The following is a 23,370-nucleotide window of genomic DNA, read 5'->3' on the forward strand; positions in this document are numbered from 1 at the left end:
AAAAAAAAAAAAAAAAAAAAAAAGATGGTATCTTGTGGAAATTTGTCTTTACTCACGGTGTTTTACTGGGGACCTCCACACCTTTCTTAGAAAGTTGGATAGATAAGAACCCAGAGTTAGGCATGGTGGTACACACCTGTAAACTCAGGAGGCTAAACCAGGAACATTATGAGTTTTAAGCAGCCAGGGTTATATAGTGTGGAGTTCAAGATCAGCCGGGACTATATAGCAAGGTCTTGTCTTAAAAAAAATGTTCCAGTGGTTTGGGTGACATGTACAGGGGTGCCTTGTAACCTCAATTTCCCCATGATGAGAGGGAGGTTGTATGACCTGATCTCATTGTTCATTTTCCAATGAAAATTATATGGCTCATATTTTGGTTATTGCTGATAAGCAGATAGTGCTTACTTTAATCCTTGCAGAGAAAGCACCTTTTTTTCAGTTAATCTCTGCCTTTGAGAATAGTTCAAAATTTGAAGCATTGTAGCCTTTTATAAGCCAACTATGCTATTAAGGTTCACATAAAAAGTTTTATAGGTTAGGTATATGTCAGTGGTAGAGCACTTGCCTAGCATGTGCAAGGCTTTAAGTTCACTTCCCAGCACCACAAAAGAAAAAATTATAATTATTTTTAAGTCTTTTGCTTAAACTACTGGATAACATGGACAAGAAAAATTGAAATACTACTTTGTGTTAAAGCCTTTTTCTTATTCAGTCATGTCTGTAGGAAAACCAGTGAAGGAACAATTTTATGTTGATCTGTGAACTTGTGCTTAAGAAACATCAATTTTGACAAAGTTATAAGTAGAATCAGATTACTTCAAAATTGCCAGATAGTTGCTTTGATGCTTATTCTAAATTGTATGTAATTATCTCCTCACTACAGTGTTTACTATCAATTATTGAAGAATGAAAAATTGCTCATTTTAGGTACCCATGAATAATTGTTGAATGCATGAGTGAATGTTTGTAGTTCAATTTTTAAAAAGCTGGTTTCTAACTTCCCTTACAACTCCTTATATTATCTTTTATACTCTTTAGGAAAGGGTATTATAATTAAGAAAGTTCAGTGCTTTATCTTAGTGTTATGAAATTCTTTATAATAAAAAAGGGCAATTCAGCTTTCAGTACTGTATTACTGAACTTTCTAGAATCTCTAAAAATTGTGGAGCACAAATCTGACATCCTTAAATCCTCTCAGATTACAAAGGATGCCTTATCAAAGTTTTAAACTGGGGGGGGTATTTTGTTGCTATATATACTTTGTTTGTTTGTTTGTTTTCATAGTAACAAGATACCCTCCAGTTGAAGGAAATATGCTAGGGCTTCTTAAGACTAGAAAATTTTCCAAATTTGTATGGTGCTAATTTTTTTTTTTGAGAAGGATTTATTTTAGGAAAAGGTCTTTACCTAGATTTTGTTCTAAAATTCTTAGTGTTTCTTTGCCTGTTGCCTGCTAGATTGTTTTTATGGGTGCTAATATCGCCTAATTTAACATTATTTTAACAAATTTATGAAATTTGGCTTTTTCTAGTCAGAGCAGTTTGGCAATCTCTCATTTTTAGAAAGGTGATAATGCACTTAAAGCATTGATAGGGAAAAGACATTTATTGAGAGGGCTGAAACTAGAGTAGATCTTGGGAATAAAAATAATTAAATTTATGATAGTTTGGCAGGGGTCTCTTAACCCCAAATCATCTAAAGTGGAGGGTTTCCTATCTATGTGAGTATATGAATCAGATTTTAGTAAAAATTAGTGCTGCCACCCAGTTACTTATTTACTTCATTGCACGGTACTGGCTTCTAGTTCTAGCTTAGACCCTGCTAGTTACCGGGTGAGTCCCATAACTTTTGTAGATATATTATTGGCACTAGTAAATTGAATGGGCTTAGGTAAATGGGAAAATTGCTTTTAGAAAGTGAATTAGTGTATCCACGGCTACTTCCTGTAAGTTCACCCTTTGTTTCAGGAAAAATTTTAAAGTGTAAAATGAACTGTGAAGATTGCATTATGAATTAGTTACTACCCTGTAACCTTGCCACTTCTAGTAGAAGGATCATGTTTATCTTAGAGTTTTATGTATTCTCTGATCTATTCCCTCAAACCCTTGGGTCCTCTAGAGCTTCCATTTAAGAAGAATGGTACCCAGAGGATCTTACAGGGCTCTTGCAGTTCTGATATGCTGTTAATACTTGAAATAAACTAGAGTTTATTCTCTACTTTTAAAAAATCATACTTTTAAGAAATTATAAATCCATAATAGGAAAAATAAGATTTATCTTCTTTCTCTGAAAATTAAACATGTTTCATCAGAAACTGCTTGCAATTTAAAAAATGCATTGCAGAGTTAGAAAAACACTTTGTAGATATCTTTGTTGCTCTCAATCTTCCTTTGCTGCAATTCTGCTTTTTCTTTCCTGGCTGCTAATTGGATTAAAGATTGTTTTGCCAACCATGGCATCTGGAGGTGACAGTCCTATCTTTGAAGATGATGAAAGGTAAATATCTTGCATTGCAATAAAACTAGGCTTTGAAACAGTTGATTTTTATGATCATTCAGAAAGTTATTTATCCAAGCTATTCTGTTAAGGAAATATTTATAACACTGAAGAATGCATGGTTCTGTTTTATGATGTAGAGCAAGAATAGCATATACCTGCATGGACATGGTTACCATGACCATGCCATCCTTTCTATCCTGGATGCGAAGTTCTCAGCATAAAAGAATGTTGGCAAACACTTCAAAATGAAATCACTATTCAAAGCATGCAAAGGAGAAGGCAATGGTGCTTGCCTGTAATCACAGTGCTCCAGAGGCAGAGGCAGAAAGATCGCTGCAAGTTCCAGGCCAGCCTGAGCTACATAGTGAGTTTAAGGCCAGCCTGAACTACATAGTGCAATCCTATCTCAAAAAAAGAAAACAAAGAAAAAAATGAACAAAGAGGAAGATATCAAGAGAACAGACTCTGGACCCAGTGTCCTAGATTTAAATCCTATCTCTGCCATTTAATGTCACTGTGACTTTAGACAAACTATTAGCCTCTCTGAACCTTATCTGTAAAGTAAGTACACTAATAGCACCTGGCAGCTTCTATGAGTTAATACATATAAAGCTCAGACTAGGTCTGGCACACAGAAAACATATTAACAGCTGTTGTTAGCTACCATCATTATTGCTGCTTACTTCCCTCGATAATAATCTATATAATATCAATATCAAAATACTAATTATATAGCATGTAGTATGTCATTTACATTGACACATTGTGTATTTTATATTTAAATATTAATATAAAAATATGTTTAAATTATGCCAGAAATTTTTGAAAGCCAGAATCCTTTATTTTTTAATTTGCTTTCCCATAATAATTCAAGAATTACTGTTTTAAAATATTTTGTATTATTTTAATCTTTATTACAAGGTATTTTTTGCATAGCTGATTTTTTCTATTTCACTATAATAAATTAGGACCCTTTTTCATTAAAAACAGATCCCTAGTCATTAGGTGAAAAGTTTGGAGAGTTCCTGCTTCGGAGTAATTAGATCTGGAAAAGAAAAAAACATTGAATATTATGCTTTTAAAATGTGGATTGGGTAAGGGATAGAACTTTTACTATTTCATGTAAGAAATTGTATCCTAGTCTAGAATACTACACAGGATAAACTGATAGATTCTTAATCTTATTAGTATTAAGGTGACTTTGTTTGGAATTATCAGACTATATACCTATGAATAGCAGTTGTCTCTTAAGGGAAGAGTGAATAAGAGGGACAAAATAATTTATGTTCTGTGAGTAGGGTTGCTTGGGAAATGTCATCTTCATGCTTTGTAATTTTAGAGCCTTTAAAAATCTGATATTTTCATCTTAGGAAGATTAATTAATTATTGTATTATTGTTTGGGGTCCATTTTAATGGCTTTTTAAAAATTCCTTTAGTCCTCCTTATAGCCTGGAAAAAATGACAGATTTTGTAGCTGTATGGGATGTTGCTTTGAGTGATGGAGTCCATAAGATTGAATTTGAACATGGCACCACATCAGGCAAACGAGTAGTATATATAGATGGAAAGGTAAGAAAACATGTCACTTTGTAAAATATGGTCACAGAGAAGCTTCATTTTATTCCTGTAGTTTCTTCATATGTAAAGTCAGGGCTTTTTTCTAACATTGGTTATCTTTATGTTTTTGACTTGTATTACTTTGTTGAATGCAAACTAAAAATAGTTATAGAATTCATAAATATAAACTTTAGATGGCTTTATTTTCTAAAACCTTGGCATTATGAATTAGTAAAAGTATATTTTAAAAACTTGCCACTTGGTCACTTGAACATTTTATATCATTACTAATGTTAACTATTAATATTTCTTCCATTTTCATGTTTTAAACTTTTGTTTTTTACTACCTAGGAAGAGATAAGAAAAGAATGGATGTTCAAATTAGTGGGCAAAGAAACCTTCTGTGTTGGAGCAGCAAAGACAAAAGCAACTATAAATATAGATGCTGTTAGTGGTTTTGCTTATGAATATACTCTGGAAATTAATGGGAAAAGCCTCAAGAAGTACATGGAGAATAGATCAAAAACTACCAATACCTGGGTAATGAACTTGGATGGTGAGGACTTTAGAGTTGTTTTGGGTAAGTTAGTGCTATTTCTGTAGAATTTATTGGCTTGTTGTGATGGTTTAATTTGTTCCATGTACTCTCCAGACTTTTCTGGAAGCTTTAAGGAGAGGGAATGTAAGCTCAGCTGTATTTCTTTTCTTTTTTGTTTTTTGAGACAGGGTCTCACTATGTAGTTGAGACTGACCTGGAACTCACTATGTAGGTAGACCAGGCTGGTCTCGAACTCAAAGTGATCCTCTTGCCTCAGCCTCCTGCGTGCTGGGATTACAGGCGTGTGCCACCACACCCAGCTCAGCTGTATTTCTTATTTGTCCTTTGTGAACAAATATTCATTTGATCTACTGTTCTGTACATAATGTGTATCTTTTTTTTCAAGCTTTAATTGAGTTTATTGCTACATTTTAGGGATACAGTACAGTTACATTCATTGTTGGGATCTTGTACCTCTACATGACAAGTCTTGGCTTTCATTTTTTCCCCTTGTCCCTGCCCTCCCTTCACCCCCTCCTCCCCTCCCCATCTACAAACACTTTATTTCCATCTTTTCATTATCTCATATAATGTGTATCTTGAAACTAGGTTTGATACAGATGGATTTGCAGATTATAAACTTGGGTTTAAAAAAGTAATATTGATATAGACACATAATTATTTGGTATTTCTCTTTATAAATACATCTTAGAAGAAGTTAGAAAATTAAGATTAATCAGTAAAACAAGAATTTTCTGTATATCACAATAGGAGTAGGACTGCATCAGCCTAATATTGTCAAAAACCAGATAAAGTAGATACGTAAACAAGTTACTTTTTCTCTCTTTTGCTAACTTCTATTATTTTTCCTTCTCATATCACTAAGGACTGTTTGATCATCTTATAAATTCACTTATTTATTTAGATAATATATATTAAACACTTATAAAATTCCCATTAGTAGATCAGGCACTGAGTGAGGATCTGTAGATGAAAACCTTCTCCTTACCTTCAGAGATTCCATAGTTTCGTCAGATGCTAGCAAATACTCTTTAAAATGGCAAATATTTATCAAGTAATAAATACACATAGCTGAAGAAAAACCAAAGAAACTAAAAACTCCTGCCTGCATAGCTTATTTATTGAAGAAACTAGATCAATACTGTTTTCAAAAAAATTGTATTGTCTGGAGTTTCCTACTATCTAGATTTTGCTCATTACACACATGTGGTATTCCACTTTGCTGTATTTCCTGACCTGGTAGTTCACTGAAGAATTGGTCAAATTTAGGTTTGATTTTTTTTTTCAGGCACCTTATAACTGAAAGACCACCTTATAACTGCTACATCATGAAGCACATGGTATTATACGTGACTCTTTTTTTCTTTGATACCATTAATTAATATCTAGTACCAGGATCCAATAGCACATTAGTGGTTGCTAAATCATGATCTGGTTTTCTCATTCCCTTTTTCTTAGCTGGAATATTTCTATAGTTAGAAATTTCCCCTCATATACTATGTTACAAAGTGGCACTTCTATATATGAAATCCAAAATATCTGCTTATTTTAGCCTTTAATCTCCAGCTTTCAAAATACTGAATTATCTCCATATCCTCTACGGATCACCATGCTCGCTGTTCTTTTTAAAATCATTATTAATTTATGGTTTTAAATAATTTTATGAGTTTTAGTACATTGCAGTTATTATTGGGTTTTTTTGAGTCAGGGTCTCACTATGTAGTTGAGACTGACCTGGAACTCATTATGTAGCCCAGGCTGGTTTCAAAATCACTGCAATCCTCCTGCCTCAGCCTCCTGAGTGCTGGGATTACAAATGTGTGCCACCCTACCTGGCTTGCAGTTATTATTCTTACTGATGCTCAAGTTGTCATTTTTTACTAAGGTGAGAGCTTTAGTTGGCTCCTGAATCCTTTGGACATCTCCTCAGTAAATTTAGAGGGCTTCCTTCCTGTTTAGTGTGACATTATGGTCCAGGTTCATTTTGAACATTTTCTGCCCAGACCTGGAATAACCATTTCTCCAAGAAGCCCTGGTTCCTATTAGAGGAAAATGTTATTTCAAGAGCATAATCTGATCATGTGCTAAAAATGGTCATTCATTATTTCTAAGTTTTTAGTGGACACAGCAATAGAATTGAATACATATATAAATAGGTAGATAGGTATGCTGACTGAATGGGTAAAGGAAGAGAGGGATGAGGGAGAGACTTTTTAATTTATTTTTAGATAAAGTATCTTACAGGTGTATGCTGATACTTGTAATTCAAGTTCAGGAGTGTGAGGATTTTACTAAGCCTTATCTAACATCTGTAACTCCTTTTTTCCACACTGAGAAGGCATGTCTCGAGAACACAGAGGATAATGGGATTAGAATGTCACATAATTACTCATTTGCTTCATACCACATTGTGTACATAATAACCTCAGGTAACACTACTAGTACCATTAATATTTTTGGGTGTTTTTTTTTTTTTTTTTTTTTTTGTACCAGGGATCAAACTCAGGACCTTGCACTTGCAAGGCAAGTGCAGTGCCACTGAGCTAAATCCCCAGCCCCTACCACCATTAATATGATTACCAAAACTATTTTAAAATTATTTTTGCATAACATTTTCCACTTACTGTATTTATAATGTAAATACTGCATTTACACTGTCATTTATAGGTGTTATATGCTGAGCTCTCTCTAGTCTACATTTAAATTCTCTAAGTAAATATTTATTTATTGCTTTCAAGTTCTTATATTTCTGCTTCTTTCTGATCACTTTGGTTGACTGAAAGTTGCTCTCCATTAACATTCCTTAGGAAGGAGCTCATGGGAATGATACTGAGGTCTTGCATATTGATGACTTTTATGTCTTATATTTGAAAGTCAGGTTAACTAGATAAAATGTTTTTGGCTCACATTTTTTTCCCTTTTGCAGTGTTAATATGTTACTCTACTTTCACCTGGTATAAAGTGTTGCTCTCAAAAAGTCTGATAGCGGTTTGATTTTCTTTCCCTTAAAAATATGTATTCTTCCCAGATACTCAAAAAACATTTTGTTTTTTCCTTGAAGCCTAGGAGTTTTAGTACAACTAGTAAAATCCCATGTTTTAGTAATGGTAATTTTCAGTTAATTTTCTTAGATAAATGCATAATCTTTCCAATATATATTGCCAATTTTTTGGAAAGCTTTCTTTTAAACTGTAGTTTTGTCAGGTGTGGTATTACACAGCCTGTAATACCAGAACTTGAGAGGCTGAGGCAGGAGTATCACAAGTTCAAGGCCAGTCTGAACTACATAGTGAGACCCTGTCTCAAAAACATGAAAACAAAAACCAAAACCTATATTTCATGTTGTTCATACCAAGAATTTATTCAAAGAAAAAAAGCACATCTTCCCACCATTATTCATATTGAATTAATCATTTAGTACAGGTAATAATGTGGGAAAAGACTAAAACATTATATATTGTGAAAGCAATAATTCCCAAGATTAAAGAAGCTAGGACTTACTATTATAAAATAAAATTTCCACCTCACAGTACCTATTAAATATTTTAAAAATTACATACAATAAAACTTTTTTCAGTTTTAGTAGTCTTGTGAATTTTAGCACAATCACAATTTTCATCTATTCTTTCTTCAAGTATTTTTTCCTATATCATATTATTTCTCCTGACCACCTAGAAATCACGTTACCAAAGTTAGACCTTGTTAGCCCTCATTCTTTAAAGCACAGGCTCACTCACCTGCATGCGTACCTCCCCTTCCCCATTTTATTGTCCAGATTAGAAAAGTTCCACTGACCTATCTTCAGGTTCACTGATTTCCTCTTTCATCTTTATTCTCTTACTGAGTCCCTCCAGTGAGTTTACTAGATCTATTGTACTTTTCAATTCTAAAATTTTGTTTCCTCTTTATCTTTATTACTTTGCTGATACTTTCAGCTTAACATTTGTTGGCGTGTTTGCAGTTGTTCAGTCATTTTTATAACAGCAGGTTTAAAGTCTTTGCCAGCTAATTCCAATAATGATTGTCTTAGTCACTTTTCTTGTTGCTGGGACAAAATACCTGACACCTACAATTTAAAGGATAGGTTTATCTTAGCTCCTCTCTTAAAAGTTTCAGTCCTTTTAGGGTCAGCTTCATGGTTGAGGGGATCTAGGTGGAGGATAATAATATTAATATAATAATATTATAATGGTTTATATCTGGATGTCCCCCAAAAGCCTCATGTACTCAAAGGAGAGACTGTCCATGGGTTATTAGTTTTGTTTTGTTGCTTTGTTTTAATGGGAGGAACTTGGAAAAACTGAAAAATGCTGCTGCTACTACTACCACTATCTTTCTCATCAATTTATAAATTTACTTCATTACCATTGCATAAGGTTTGACTATAATTACGCCAACTTCCTATTACTTCTCTTTTCTCTTTCAATCTCTGTCTCCTCTACCTTGTCCTAGTTAATATTTGTATTTTATTCTGAAGCCATTATTAAGTCTTGTATTTTTCTAGGTTTACAATTATGATTATGTAATTTTTTTTTTTTTTTTGGTGGTACCAGGGATCGAACTCAGGTCCTTGTGCTTGAGAGGCAGGCCACCGAACCACTGAGCTAAATCCCCAGCCCAATTATGTAATTATTTTTACATAGTTAATTGTGATTACACTCTTCCTGTTTTACAATTGAACCTTCTGTGCCACTCATAAGAAGTTATGTTGAGTTCAAAGTCAATGTCTTTCGTGAACCCTTTAGTTTTTCCTCTTATTGAACCTTGCAGCTCCCAGTTTCATCTTTGTTTACTGGAATTTATCCTTAAATAATTTCTCCTGCTCTTTGGGAGATAAACATTACTTGATGCTCAGGTTAAATAGGTATTTGTGCTGAGCACAGAATTTAACTTCAAAATCATTTTCTTTGAGATTTTATGAAAGCTTTATTCCAGTATCTTCCCTTCTTCATTGGTTTACATGATGTTTTATGCCCATCTGAATCTCATTATTTAGTTTTCTTTCTGGAGATTTTAGGAGTTCATCTTTCCCATTATCTTCCAAAATGTCACACTGATGTGGTTAAGAGTGTGGTGACTCATTCTACAGTAAAGTTTAAAACCATTGTATTTCATTACTTACTAATGGAAACTTTAATTTTGAAAGGGTTAGAATTAGTGTCAACACATTTGAACATATGGGGGTTTTTTTTGTTTTATGAAAAGTCTACAATAATTTTAGGCACTAATCAACTAACTTAACCAACTATTTTGCTACATTGTGAAACAATTGGTACTAACTTTTCCTAGGGGAAATGGAGGAGACTACTTAAGGTAGGCCTAGATTATATTTAGTTCTTTTTAATATTTTCATGGGCCTGTTCCATTCGGGCTTTTAAAATGTGTTTTTTTTTTTCTCTTTCCATTCCTTATCTGCCTTTACTCCTCTTTTCCTCATGATGTGCCTGAGAGGGAGACAGAGTTCAGACCAAACTTTTCCCTTTTGCACCCTGGCTGGAAGGGACCTGATAAGAAGACAAGACAGAGTTGTTTACTGAGGTTAAGGCAAAACTGTCTGGGATATTCATGTTGTCTGGGCTTCTAGTTGTAAGTTTCACAGATCCACAAACTACAGTGTTCCAAGGCTGACATTTGACAGATTAGTGATGAAGGATGCAGGCGCCAGAGTCAGAGCCGTATGGTGAGCAAATTACTTAAGCTCTGAGCCTTGGTTTCCCTTTCTATAAAATAAGTCGTGTGTATAAGGTTGAATTGAGTTAGTGTGTATAAATACTTAGCAGTGGATTTCATATAGTGAATTCTTTAAAAATAGTTTTTGTAGCTATTTATATTATTCATGGACAAAGGATGGGCTTCCCTAAAATATTATGGTAAAACACACACACACACACACACACACACACACAAAGAACACAAAAAGCTTTTTATAACAACATCATAAACTACTGAGGTCATATTTTGTGCCAACTACTATTCTAAACACTTTATATAAATTAGTCTTGACCATTATTATTCCCAGCCAATAAGAAAAATATTTTCATTTACCTATGAAGAAATTGAGGCCAAAGTGATAGTGTTGGTAAATAATAAAACTGTAATCTGACCCCAAAATGATGTACATTCCTTTTTAGCATTCCCAAAGTGTAAGGCATCTAAGAGGACTGAAGATAGCACTGGCTAGAATCTGTAGGTCTGGTAGTAGATACATGGTGAACACTTTGGGAGGAAAATAAGACAGTGAGGGGACAGTAATATATGAAAAAAATGTCATTAGGAAGAAATTCTCTTTTTGTTCTGAAAACTTTCACTCCTCTGGAAACATTTATAGAACATCCCTGCTCTTCACCTGTGGAATCCCTGGCTGTGAGTCTTGGAGGAAAGGGAATGTGCATGCCAGTGGAGAGGCTTCCACATGAACACACTGCAGGACCTCCCATCATCTGTCCAGTGTACTTCTAAGCTGTAAGGGAGTTAATATTTTGTCAGATACATGAGCTCTTTTATTTATCATTTTCAATAGGTGGTATGTTCATGTGATTCAGAAATCACAGTGGTATAAAGGTACGTTGAGAAATCTTGCTTCCATCCCTGTCTTCATCCCTGTTTCCTCCACCTCCATAACAACAGCCTTTAAAAAAAACCAGAGGTTTCCTCTGTGTTACCCAGGTTGGCCTCAAACTCCTAGGCTTAAATGATACGCCTACCTTGGCCTCCTGAAGAGAACCATGTCCTTCTAGCATTCTTTATTCAGATTCAAGCAAATACAGATATTTTATTACTACCTCATTACATAAGCACATCTCACTTTATTCACTTAGTGTATTCCGAAGATCTTTTTACATTAGTACATGAATAACTTTTTCATTCTTTTTTAGTAGCCTAGCATAGTAAATTTCAATAGTAAACAGTATATTTAACTCAATAATGAACATTTGGGATGTTTCTAATCTATTGCTATTAATAGCAGAGCTAAATAGCTTTATTCATATACGTCTAAGAATGTAGTGCACTTCTTGTTTCAGTACAAATTCCTAGAAGTGGGAAGTGTTATTCGGGGATAGGAAGTGTTATTCGGGGATCAAAGAATAGCCTTTGTCATATTAGTGTGCTTTTTGCCTTGTTGCCTTGTGGTAGTTATTTCCCCTTAAATTCTCCAATGGAGCGTGTTGCTACACTTGGATTTTTTTGGACATATTGTTAGGTAAAAAAATGGTATTTCAGCGTTGTTTTTATTTGCCTTGTTCAAAATTGAGTGAAGCATTTTTTCATAGGGTAAGTTACTTTTTCATATTTCTTTTTGTGTCCTTTGCTCACATTTTCTTTGTGTTGTTGGTTTTTTTCTCCTTTCTGGGAGTCTTTATTTTAGCAAAACTGTCCTGATTCAGATACTTTTTCTCCAGTACATTATTTATTGTTTGTCTTTGTTGACATATGTGCATATTTTCAATCATGTGGATTGTTTTACTTTTATGTAGTCAAACTTTTTTCTTTTTTGGCTTCTAGACTAACAGTGTTCCTCAGAGGCATGTCAGTAAGCTATTACAGAAATCTGAGTATGTGCATATGTTCAGTAGGTACAATAAATAAAATGCCAGCTTTCATAGCCACTGTACTAGTATGTGCTCTGACCTGTGCTGGGACAAGATGAGCTTCCCCGACAGCTGTGACCATGGACGCTTCCCACTGTGTTTAGGGTAACTCTTGCCTGTATCTCCTGTCTTCCTTTTTCTCTTGTTTCATTTAGCCATCTCAAAACCTTTTTCCACTGTAATTGAGGCACCCATCTGAAGGTATGGGCAGAAAAGCTGCTTTAGACCATGCTGCTGGAGCAAGTGGCCTGCCAGAGTCAAACCCTTCACTACAGATTCAGACTTGACATCAAGTCAGCTTTTTGCCCCTAGACTCCTTGTGTACATGTCACAAATACACATGCTCTCTTTTTTTCCTCTTTTGGCTACTTGATAAGTACAGTCTTCTCTCTTGCCACTTCCCAAGACTATACTTGCAAAGGGCTCTGGGAGTTCTTATAGCCCACTGTCGGCAAACCTATGGCACATGTGCCACAGCCAGATGTTTGTTATCATTGAAAGCTCTAAAAAGTTTGCCATCACTGCTATAGCCTGCAGTAAGCTATGGGAAGTTAACTGATATAAAAATGTGCTCTGGAAGCATCTTGTTCTACATTTGTATAGTCTAGTCCACCAGTAATAAATTCCTTTATTTTTTAATAATTTTAACAAAGTAAAGCCATTATAAAAATGAATATAGACAATTGTGTTACCCAATAAGACACTGAAGACTCAGTTTCTCTAAAGCTGACACACTGTCTATCCTATATGAGCCTTGGACAGCTCATTTTGATGATCTTTTTTCCATTGTCTAGTTGAGTCAGTGTAGGAACCAGTGGGAGTTACTCACTGATACTAAAGAACATTCTATGTAGAAAAGTTCTTCACATTCATTTGTATGCATTCTCTTTTAAAGATGGTCCTTCCATATTTATTTTGTTTAACAAGACTTCATCAATTTGTATTGGGGCCTTGATTTTCTCTTTCTCTCTCTCTCTCTTTTTTTTCTTGGTACTAGGAATTGAATTCACTGCCTTGTGCTTACCAGGCAACTGCTGTGCCACTGAGCTACATTCCTGGCTGATTTTCTCTTAAAAGATTATTTTGAAAAAAAAAAAGATTATTTTATTTCATTTTTGTTTTCCTCTTTGAATTAAAAATGAGCAACTTCAAATTTTAATAGTTTAAAAGCCGTATATTGAGTTTTAAAATATTAATGGAATTTTAGTGATCCAGTTTATAAAACTTTTAAAAAATAATAAATATGAAAATTTATCTTTAAATTGTAAAATTATAACATAAAATTTATGTTACTTTTACAGAAAAAGACACTATGGATGTATGGTGCAATGGTAAAAAGATGGAGACAGCGGTATGTTGACCTTTTGGTTATTCTTAGTGCCATATGTGTAAGTTACCACTGAAATGTTAATTCTAAAGCTTTTATAATTAACCAAAGTCCTCTAGGTAGAAACAAAAAAGAAATTTAAGTATTCCTGATTCCAAATTCTGAAAACCTTGCCCAGACAGTTCCTGGGCCAGTGACAGTTTGGAGACCACCTGTGTTCTGATCTGGCTTTAGCCTTTTCCTTCCCTTTCCTGGCCCAAGCTCTTCTCCTAGAGTCCTCACATACTAAATATGTAAGGTCATATCTACGTGGGTTTGATTACAGAAACTAATAAAGTATTCTCTAAATAATGAAAAAAAGAATAAGATAAGACTATAAGAGCGAGAGGCAATTTAAATATGTTCAGGGACCATTTTCATCTCCAGAATTAAGTATTATTTTGATGTTACATCATTGCCTTTTCTCCTTTACTTTCCTAGTTTTATTTTAGGATTCCCTATTTTTAATGTTCATACAGAGATTTCTTTAGCTGAAATACTGAGTAGTTTCTTTGGTGTGAAAAACTATAATAGTACACAGGATCCTAATGAGACAATTAATAATGTGAAATAGGAAGTAAAGGGCTAAAGGTGTAAGGAAAGTGGGAAGGGTGGGGGAAAGGTAATAAGGGAGAAGAAAAAAATATGAGAAACTGAAAAAATGGAAATAAAGTGTTTGTAAATGGGAAAGGAAAAATGGAAACAAAGCTTTGGAGAATAGGGAGGGGAAGAAGGATTGGAAAGAGAAGAAGGGAATGGGAAAAAAGAATTAGGATATTATATATGAGTACAAATTCCCTATGATGAATGCGATCAATAGGTATGACAAGTATGTACCAATAAAAAAATAAAGTTTAAAAATAAATGTAGAGCCAGGCGTGGTGGCACATGCCTGTAATCGAGGCAGAGGATCTCCATGAGTTCGAGGCCATCCTAGACTACATAGTGAGCTCAGGGCCCCCCCCCAAAAATAAAATAAAAATAAATTTTAAAATGTTTATCTTCAAAAAAAAAAAAAAAAACTCCCTTCCTAGGGCTGGAGATTTAGCTCAGTGGTTCCACTGCCTGCTTCACAAGCACAAGGACCCAAGTTCGTTCCCCAGTACCAAAAAACAGTCCCTTCCTGAAAAGCTGTTTGTGTTTATTCATATGAACATATGAAGTAATTCTTTATTCTACTTCTCAAATTTGCATGCATAGACATCACCTGGGATCTTGTTAAAATGTAAATTATAGCATTTACTTCACAGCTACCAATAGTTGGCCCACAAATTGTACATAGAGTAGGAAGGCCTGCAGCACATTCCCAAAAACAGATAAACTTTTCTAAAAGTGAGGTTTTTATGCATACAATATCAGATATTATGAAAGGTAGACAGGAAAGGGCACTGTTATAAACCCCAGAAGATAAGCCTTATTGTGGCCCCTTTGGAACAATTGCAGTCACCATGAACACAGTCTGGTTCCAGCTGTGTGCCTAGTACCGCACCTAGTGGTCCTTCCTCTTCACTCCTACCCTGGAATTCTCTGGATGGAGAACTGGGACTTTTGAATCACATTTTCTCCCACTTAGAAGGAATTTTCCAGTATAAATGTAAAAATAATGTTGTTTTATGGTGTGAAGAATTTAGTTCTACAGCTGGGATGTAGCCTAGCATGCACAAGGCTCTGGGTTCAATCTTTAGCACTGGGGGGAAAAGAAATAAAGAATGTGATTTAGAAATAAAGAATGAAGGTAAAAATAATGACCATCTGTGCCGCGCCTGCCTTGCAAGCACCAGATCTTGAGTTGATTTCTGGTACCAAAAATAAATAATAAATTAATGATGATCCACAGTATCTGTGTCCCTCAGTCACTAACAGGAAACCTCGGCACTTGGAAAATAGCTCTTTGTGATTCAGCTGCCCCCTCACTATAACTACAGTCTAGTTGCAGAGCAGAATGGGCAGCTCTGTATGCAGCCAGCTTTCCTTCCCCAGTCTGTACACGTGTACCACACTGCTCCTGCTGCCTATGAGTTACAGCTTATTTTGCCCTTTTTCTTTCCATCTCAATATGGCACTTGGAAAATAGCTCTTTGTGATTCAACTGCCCCCTCACTATAACTACAGTCTAGTTGCAGAGCAGAATGGGCAGCTCTGTATATGCAGCCAGCTTTCCTTCCCCAGTCTGTACACGTGTACCACACTGCTCCTGCTGCCTATGAGTTACAGCTTATTTTGCCCTTTTTCTTTCCATCTCAATACATTAGGACCAAAATCACGAGTTTGCCAAAATGCGAAGAAGTGACCTATAGAGATTATATTTCTCCACCCTCCCCTGCCCTCCAAAGCCTTTTTCCCAAAGCTCAGTGTAAATAGGGGGAAGCACGCTGCACTCAAGAACATGTGTGTGCTGATACACCATGCTGGAAGGCCATGGGCTGGTACTTCTTGGAGCTAGCAAAAAGCTTCTCTGGTACTTCCTGTACTTTAATCACCTAGATAATGTTAATAAAGGGTCCTTGCTCTGTCTGCTTTGCACATCATAATGTTCACAGTCATGTTTTAAGTCTGGTTGAGGTGTTTGCTTTCTGTCATAATTGATTATTATCCTCTCATCTTCTCCATCATAATTGATTATTATCCTCTCATCTTCTCCTTGTTTTCATTTTGTTTCTTTGCTCCCACCTTCTTTACTCTAGACTGGTGCTTTTCAATAGAAATATAACAGGACCCTTAGATATGAGCCTCATGGGTAATTTTTTCCCATTAGACATGGTAAAAAAATGTAAGGTGAATTAATTTAAATAATATACTTGATTTAAATCAATATAAATATCATTTAATATATAATCAATAGGTTATTTTAATTACTTTTTCATACTGTCTTTAAATGCAGCATATATCTTTAACAGCATATTTCATTTCAGACTAGTCACATTTGAAGTTCTCAACGGATTTAGTGGTCTTGTTTTATGTTATGTGTATATTTCATTATAAACCACCTTATACTTCAAGGAATCAAATTTTCATATTGGTAAGGACACTCCATCCCCTACTGACTGGGGCCTTCAGCAAATTACTTAATAACCACCCTGTTCCTCAATTTCCATATCTATAAATTGGGGTAGTAATAGTACAGTATTTCTAGCAGTTAATATAAAGATGCAGTGAAACTATGCATGTACACTGTTCTTGGTAGAAGTAACTGAGAAATGTTTATTATCATGTTCACTTTTACTTTTGAAAACACAAGTTATGTTATAGACATACAGTCACGTGTACCCTCTTGCCCACCTCCCCACCAAAAAATCCCCTTAAGATCTTTAGGATTGTAGGGACCATAAAAAGAAACTTTGAATTCATAACAGAAATGTAAAAGCACCTAAACAAAAGCTTTAGTCTTTAATTTTTCAAACTTTATGTTTCACTTAATATATTATACCACCAGTACTTTTTCTTTTTTCATACAGTACTAGGGATTGAACTAGGACCTTGCCTGTGTTAAGCAAATGCTGTGCCATTGAGATACATCCCTAGCCCTACTTTTGGATGGTGTTAATGCTATAGGCAAAGAGGAATATTTCTGGAATACTAATCCTTTCTTCTTCTATTGTCTTAGGGTGAGTTTGTAGATGATGGGACTGAAACACACTTCAGTGTTGGGAACCATGACTGTTATATAAAGGCTGTCAGTAGCGGAAAGCGGAAAGAAGGGATTATTCATACTCTCATTGTGGATAACAGAGAAATCCCAGAGATTCTTAAATGACTTCTTGTTAATGAATTTTCATCTTAAGAAATAAAGACCAGAACTTTTTAATTACTGTGGTAATTAAATGTTTCAGCATGTACTTATCAGTACACTTAGTCTTCAATGTTTTATTTTTTAGCTACTTGAAACTATAATATTCCAAGGGTTAGGAAAAAAAACTATGTGCAACATAAAAGTTATAATTTATTAAATAATGTAAAATGTTTAAAAGCAAAGTGGAAAATAAAATATGGACCAAATTTACTGTTTTACAATAGTAACCTTTACTGTAATAAACACTACAAAATATAATTGAATCAGTGATGCTTGATTTTTCTCTACAAATGGATGTCTTTGAGTATGTGTATGTATATATATATATATAATTACATATATTTTTTTCGGTATTGGAGATTGAACCTAGGACCTTCAGAATGAACTATATCCCCAGCCCCTTAGTGTCACATAAGAGCTTAAAAGTGTGGGTTTCTGAAGATATAGTTGTCTAACACAGTGAGGACCAAATGAGGAAAAGAAGCAGACTTGTTTGCACCACATTGCACCTGCGCACCATCAGGGAGGGATTGAAAATCTGTGTCGGACCTCCTTCTGAACACTCGCCAACACCAGCAGCACATCAAGGCTTGAGCAAGGTTGGTTTTAATACTCTTAAGGTCTTTCAGGACTGAATGGGATTGGTTTAGTAGGAGAGGCTTGTACAATGTTTGGGTGTTTCATATCCATTATCACATGCTTAACCTCCATGAGGGGAATTCTCCATTTTCTAGACTTGCTGTATCCAAAATGGTAATCATTATTACATGGCTAATCGGTTAATTGAAATTACACTTTAAAATTCTGTTCCTCAGTCACACTAGCCACATATCAACTGCTCAGCAGTCACATATGGCTGCAATCTTGGACAGGGCAGCTATAGACCACTTCCAACATCCCACCAAGTTCTGCAGTACAACACTGGTGTACACATTACCTTAGATTGAGTGAATCGTTCAGTAATAGACTAGGCAGGATTTAAACCAAGATTGTTCTGGCACTAAGAACAGTGTCCTTTAAAACTACTTTTCCACATTAACATATATCCAAGAGATAGGGTCAGAACAGAGGCAGAACCAGATTCTAACTTGAGGAGAGGAACTAAGGGTAGGAGAACAATAAAAGACTTAAAAGGCTTGATAGCCTGAGCCAGGCAAGCAGCACGCATGGTGGCCAAAGGAGCACATTAAGAGTGCTGATTGCTTTCTCTAATATATTTTTGTTTTGATTTCTTCACAACTGGCAGCTCAGTAAAAGTTTACAAAAATAACCCCAAACTGTTCTTCCTCACCTCCTGTCCCCTGCTTGGTTTCACTACCCCAGAAAACCAGGGTATAAACTAAGTGACAGAAAGACCTATTAAATTCTCATTTGGGTTTGCTTTCAAGTGTATTGGTGTTGTGGTTTGTTTTCATTTTTCTTGAGTAAAGAACTTCTTTAAAAGGCCATATTTATCTGGTACAAAAATGTTTTGTGTCATGTCTTAAAATACTGCAAGTTATGAAGGCGTTTTGTTTTGAACTATAGTTACTCTTGGCAAAAACCTATTGTTTTCCTCAGTCACATGTACCTAAGCAAATGAACATTTGGGGACAGTTTAATGCAATCTTCTTCAAGACAAAACTCTGGGAAGATCATTTTGCCTTTAACTTGGTGAATCTTGTGTTGTTTTTTTAAATTTAAAGCATGAGAATGTTGGAACACTGTCTTGCTCTAAAGTTCGTTGTAGGTTAAGTTCTTGAGTCTCAGTTTGCTCACTGTACACATTTGTAGTATTACTTGTTTAGATGTTTTATTTAATAAGATATTTTAACAAGGAAACCAACAAGAACAAAAAAAGAGCATTGACATATTACTCTCCGAGCTGCAGAAAATACTCTTACACATACACTTAAATGGTGAAAATAAGTGTTACAAGTTCTTAGGAAAGCAATATGACAACATTCATTAAATGAAAATTCCAATTGTAAACAAAACACAAAATAAGATAATAGGAAGAAGTAGGGATATAGATCTTTTGCAAATGGGAAGGGAACTGAGATGGAAAGGAGGCAAGGGAGGAAAAGGGGATGAAAAAAAGAACTGATGTGTTACGTGCATGTACCAACTCCCCACAATGTAAATGTACTATAAACATGTACTAATAAAAGTTTTTAAAAAACAAAAACTCCAATATAAATGAAGTTCAAAAATAGGTAAAAGTTAACATAAGTTATAATCTTAGAAGTCCACTTAATGCCCACATTAGGGGAGACCTACTAGAAGGCGGCACAGAAGAACCAGGTATAATGGTAACTTTTTATTTTTGATCTGGGAGCTGGTTGCCAAGACAACTACTTTGTAAAATTAAGCTGTATAACTATATGAGTTTTATCCCTCTGTAATGTGTTTTATGTTTTGTACAAATATTAAAGTCAGTAAAGATTTTTAAATGGGGCCTGGAGATACAACTCAGTAGTAGTTCTTGCCCAACATGCATAAAGTCTTAGGTTCAATTGCTAGGTCCACTCCCTGCTGCCAAAAAATTTTAAAACATTTTCAAAAGTTTTAAAAAACACAACCTATGTATATGAATGTGTATTGCAGCATTGTTCATTGTGGAGAAAAAAATAAGCAGTTGTGAGTGCTTACGGGTAATTGCATTAGGTTATATACACTGTGAATTATAATGCAGTATCGTCTAGAAGAATGAGTCAGAAAGGTTTCCATGATGTAGTTTTGAGTGAAAGAAATGAAAGTTGCAGAAGAGTGTATATAACGTATTCCAATTTTACTTAAAAAGATAATATGCTAAATAATCTATGTATACCTCTGTATATGGCTATACAGGCATAGAGAGAAATGAAGTTAAAATATAATGTTGACTTACCTACTAGGAATGAGCATTAGGTTGGTAGGGAGCAGAAAGCAAATAAAGAATAAGATTTAACTTTTTAAAAAATAAGCATTTATTATTACATATGGTGCTTTTATAAAATTAAAGGATGTTTGCAAAGAAATAAGAGATTGGATAGAAGAGAAAGAGTAAAACAAATTGAAGAGTCCAGCACTTGTACAAACCCCTTGCACCAGAAGCCCAGGAAGAAGGTCAGCAAGGCTCGTGAGTCAATGGCAAGGCTATGGGTTAGACAATCCAAAAAAGCAGCTGGAAAGGATTAAATCTTGGGAGGACCTGGAGGGAGGAGGAAAAATCTTGGGAGAAAAGAATGCAGAAAAAAGGGAAAGGGTAGTCAGTCATGGAGACACACACTTGTAGTTCCAACACTCTGGGTGGCTGAGTCAGGAAGGTTGCAAGTTCAAGTTTAGCCTGGGAAACTGAGCAGTTTAGTGAGACCCTGTCTCAAGATTAAAAATAAAATAAAAAGGGCTGGGAGTGTAGCTCGATGCCAAGGCCCTGGGCCCTGGGCTCCCCAGTGTGGGGTGGGGGTGGGGGACACACAGAAGGAAAACAAACCCAAGTGGCTAGGCTTACCTGCAGAAAACAGAGAATCGAAAAACTAGGGGACTCTAGCCTCGGATGAAGCAGGAGAGAAAGAAGCCAATTCCGATTAATCACACACCATGGCTTATCGGTGGTCCCCGTCTTCCTTTACAATCCAGAGGGATATTTTTATCAACTATTTTATTAATGTAATTTTTAGTAGCTCTAGAAACTTTTTAAAAATAATAAATGAATTTTTTATTGTGGGAAGTTGGTACATGCACATAACATCTGAACAGAAACATTTTTAAAAAGAAAGGAATTCTACTTTATCCCCTTTTTTTAAAAAGTGTGGGTGATTTTTGAGAAGTGAAATCATTCACTTGTTGTTTATTGTTTGGTACAACCAGAAAATAGTGGGATACTGAATTGTGGGAAGCTATAACCTTAGGTGTCAGCTTAACATTCTATAGGTGGGGGATTAACCTTATGTCCTATAATATAAAACATACTAAGTGGCAGTGTAGTCACAGCCATGCATTTAAATGTCTTGAATGTTTTATATTACTTCTGTTACCATATTGCTTTTAGTAGAACTGTTTCCTAAAGAAAATGGTTCCTTGATCATTTTTCTGACAGAATTCATCTTTGGACCGTGTAGCCCAGTTTTCCTAATAATTTTATTAATATGCTGTGAAAAATAAAAAATTTGAATATGGAACATACATAATAAATTGTGAATTGCTGGGACTTAACAGTTTATCAGCATTTCAAGATATTGGTACTTGAAAAAATAATTGAAATGTTATGGGCACATATTAACTCCTTATGAGGAATGTAATCATTATGTACTGCAAATGTACTAATATAAAAGTTAAAAAGATAACGATATTGGTACTAGATATTCTCTTAAGAAAACTTTGCCTCCAAATTTGAAGCTGGAAAGTCAGTTGAATATTTACAAAGAAACACAATACATGGCTTTTCAATTTTTGGTACATGTATTAAGAATTGTGTGCAGTGGAAGATGGTGGAGCAGTAAACAACAACAAATCAACCTGAGATTCAGAATTCAGACACTGAAAAATAACAATTTGGAGAAGAAGAGGGAGGTGGATCCCAGGGACCCAGGAAGGATCTGAAGGGAAAATTGGAGCTCACACAGAAGGGAAGAGACTGACCACCATGCAGAAAAAGGAGGTGGCAAACTGCACTTTTCCCCAGCTCCTGGCTCAAAGCATGAGGGAGGAGGGTCAAATCTACAGGGACACAGCGAGGGCTGGTGACTCCAGAAACCTGCAGGGAGAAACCCACCAGTGGAATGCTTATGAACCACAACAGCTGGTGACTCCAGTCCAAGTGACTTCTGAATGCCCTGGAGAGGGAGGTTAGTCAGATGCCATTTTAGGGAGGGGCCAAATGAACTCGGGACTCAAAGCAGCCAAATATTGGCTTTATCTCAGGGCTTCCAGTGATGGGGTGATGAACAACTGTGGGAGATGTCTAGGATCACGGAGTTGAGGTTAGGTGGGCAAGACTCCCAGAGTGTGGTCAGCTGAATAACTCAGGCCCTAACCTCACAACCAGAGGCCAAGGTCACCTGAATTTCTGTCAAGTTGAAAGCACCAGAATCAGCACTGTCCTTATCCTATTGCAGACTTGCTGAGATTATCCAGCATCCTTCCTCAATCCTACTACAGGCTTGCTGGGAACATACAGCACAGATCTTGGCTCTGCCTCCTTTGTTGACCATGATGGCATACACATGGATTGAATTGGACACTACTACAAAACTATAGACCCCAAAAGATAACCACAGGCTTTAAATTACAGAGAAATATTTATTCTTTGCTTTTGGGGTTTTTTTCCTTGTTTATATTTGTTTCATAAGTGTGAATATAGTTTTTAGTTGTCTTGTTCTGTTCTTTGGTTCTTCTTTTTCTTTTTTCCTTTATTCCCTTTTGTCCTTTTCACCAATTTCCCAAAGCTTGGGTAATTTTCCTTTATCTTTCACCCTTGATTCTAATCTCTTTCTCTTCTTTTATTTCTTATATTTTTTCCTGCTTTCCCTTTTAAATTTTCTCCCCCAAGAGTAAAATCACTATTGAGGGGATATCTACTGTAATAATTTTCTGATTTATTTTTTATTTTGTTATATAACTATAAATGCACAGTGGCAGGCACTTGAGAAAAGTGACTGCTTGTGAGCCCATGGTCAGGATTGTAGGAGCATTTCAGCAGCCACTGGGAATACTTTTACACCTGGGAATCTCCCCTGTTCCTGCTCATGGCATCAGCTGCCTGTAAATGCTTTTGTTGGCAAAAGGAAAAAAGAATGTTTGGGGAGATGACAGGCTCTGCTTAATGTTGACCTGGAAAGTGAACTCCAGAGATCTACTGTGTCCACCATTTGGACTTTCTCTTAGGTTGCTTGGTAGTGTGATTTGGGTGAGATGAGGACTTTCACCCTTTAGGGCCATTTTGAAACTACTGCAGGTTATTTTGGGGCATGGAGTGGTGTGAGAAGAGATTCAGAGGTAGAAAAAAAATTCTAGGTATTTGGTTTGCTGGTTTGGAGGACTCAT

At 35.5% G+C, this 23,370-nt stretch overlaps 1 protein-coding gene across 3 annotated transcripts in view; it reads left to right on the forward strand.

Annotated features, from left to right (window-relative positions):
• The window catches only part of Faim (Fas apoptotic inhibitory molecule), a 22,906-nt gene extending 5,420 nt beyond the window's left edge, over nt 1-17,486 (forward strand). For 2 of the 3 annotated variants that reach the window (XM_010625583.3, XM_010625582.3), the window contains exons 2-5: nt 3,940-4,072; nt 4,412-4,640; nt 13,510-13,559; nt 17,179-17,485. In XM_010625583.3, the coding sequence (XP_010623885.1) occupies nt 3,962-4,072; nt 4,412-4,640; nt 13,510-13,559; nt 17,179-17,328 (540 nt within the window). In that variant the 5' untranslated portion in view covers nt 3,940-3,961 and the 3' untranslated portion in view covers nt 17,329-17,485. Of the gene's footprint in view, nt 1-2,440; nt 2,500-3,939; nt 4,073-4,411; nt 4,641-13,509; nt 13,560-17,178 lie in introns of those variants that run through there. The other variant, XM_010625580.3, reaches the window with a different exon arrangement.
• The last annotated feature ends 5,884 nt before the right edge of the window (nt 17,487-23,370 follow it).

The sequence above is a fragment of the Fukomys damarensis genome, unplaced genomic scaffold (assembly GCF_012274545.1).
Source record: "Fukomys damarensis isolate Sample0158 unplaced genomic scaffold, DMR_v1.0_HiC HiC_scaffold_37, whole genome shotgun sequence".
Taxonomy (NCBI): domain Eukaryota; kingdom Metazoa; phylum Chordata; class Mammalia; order Rodentia; family Bathyergidae; genus Fukomys; species Fukomys damarensis.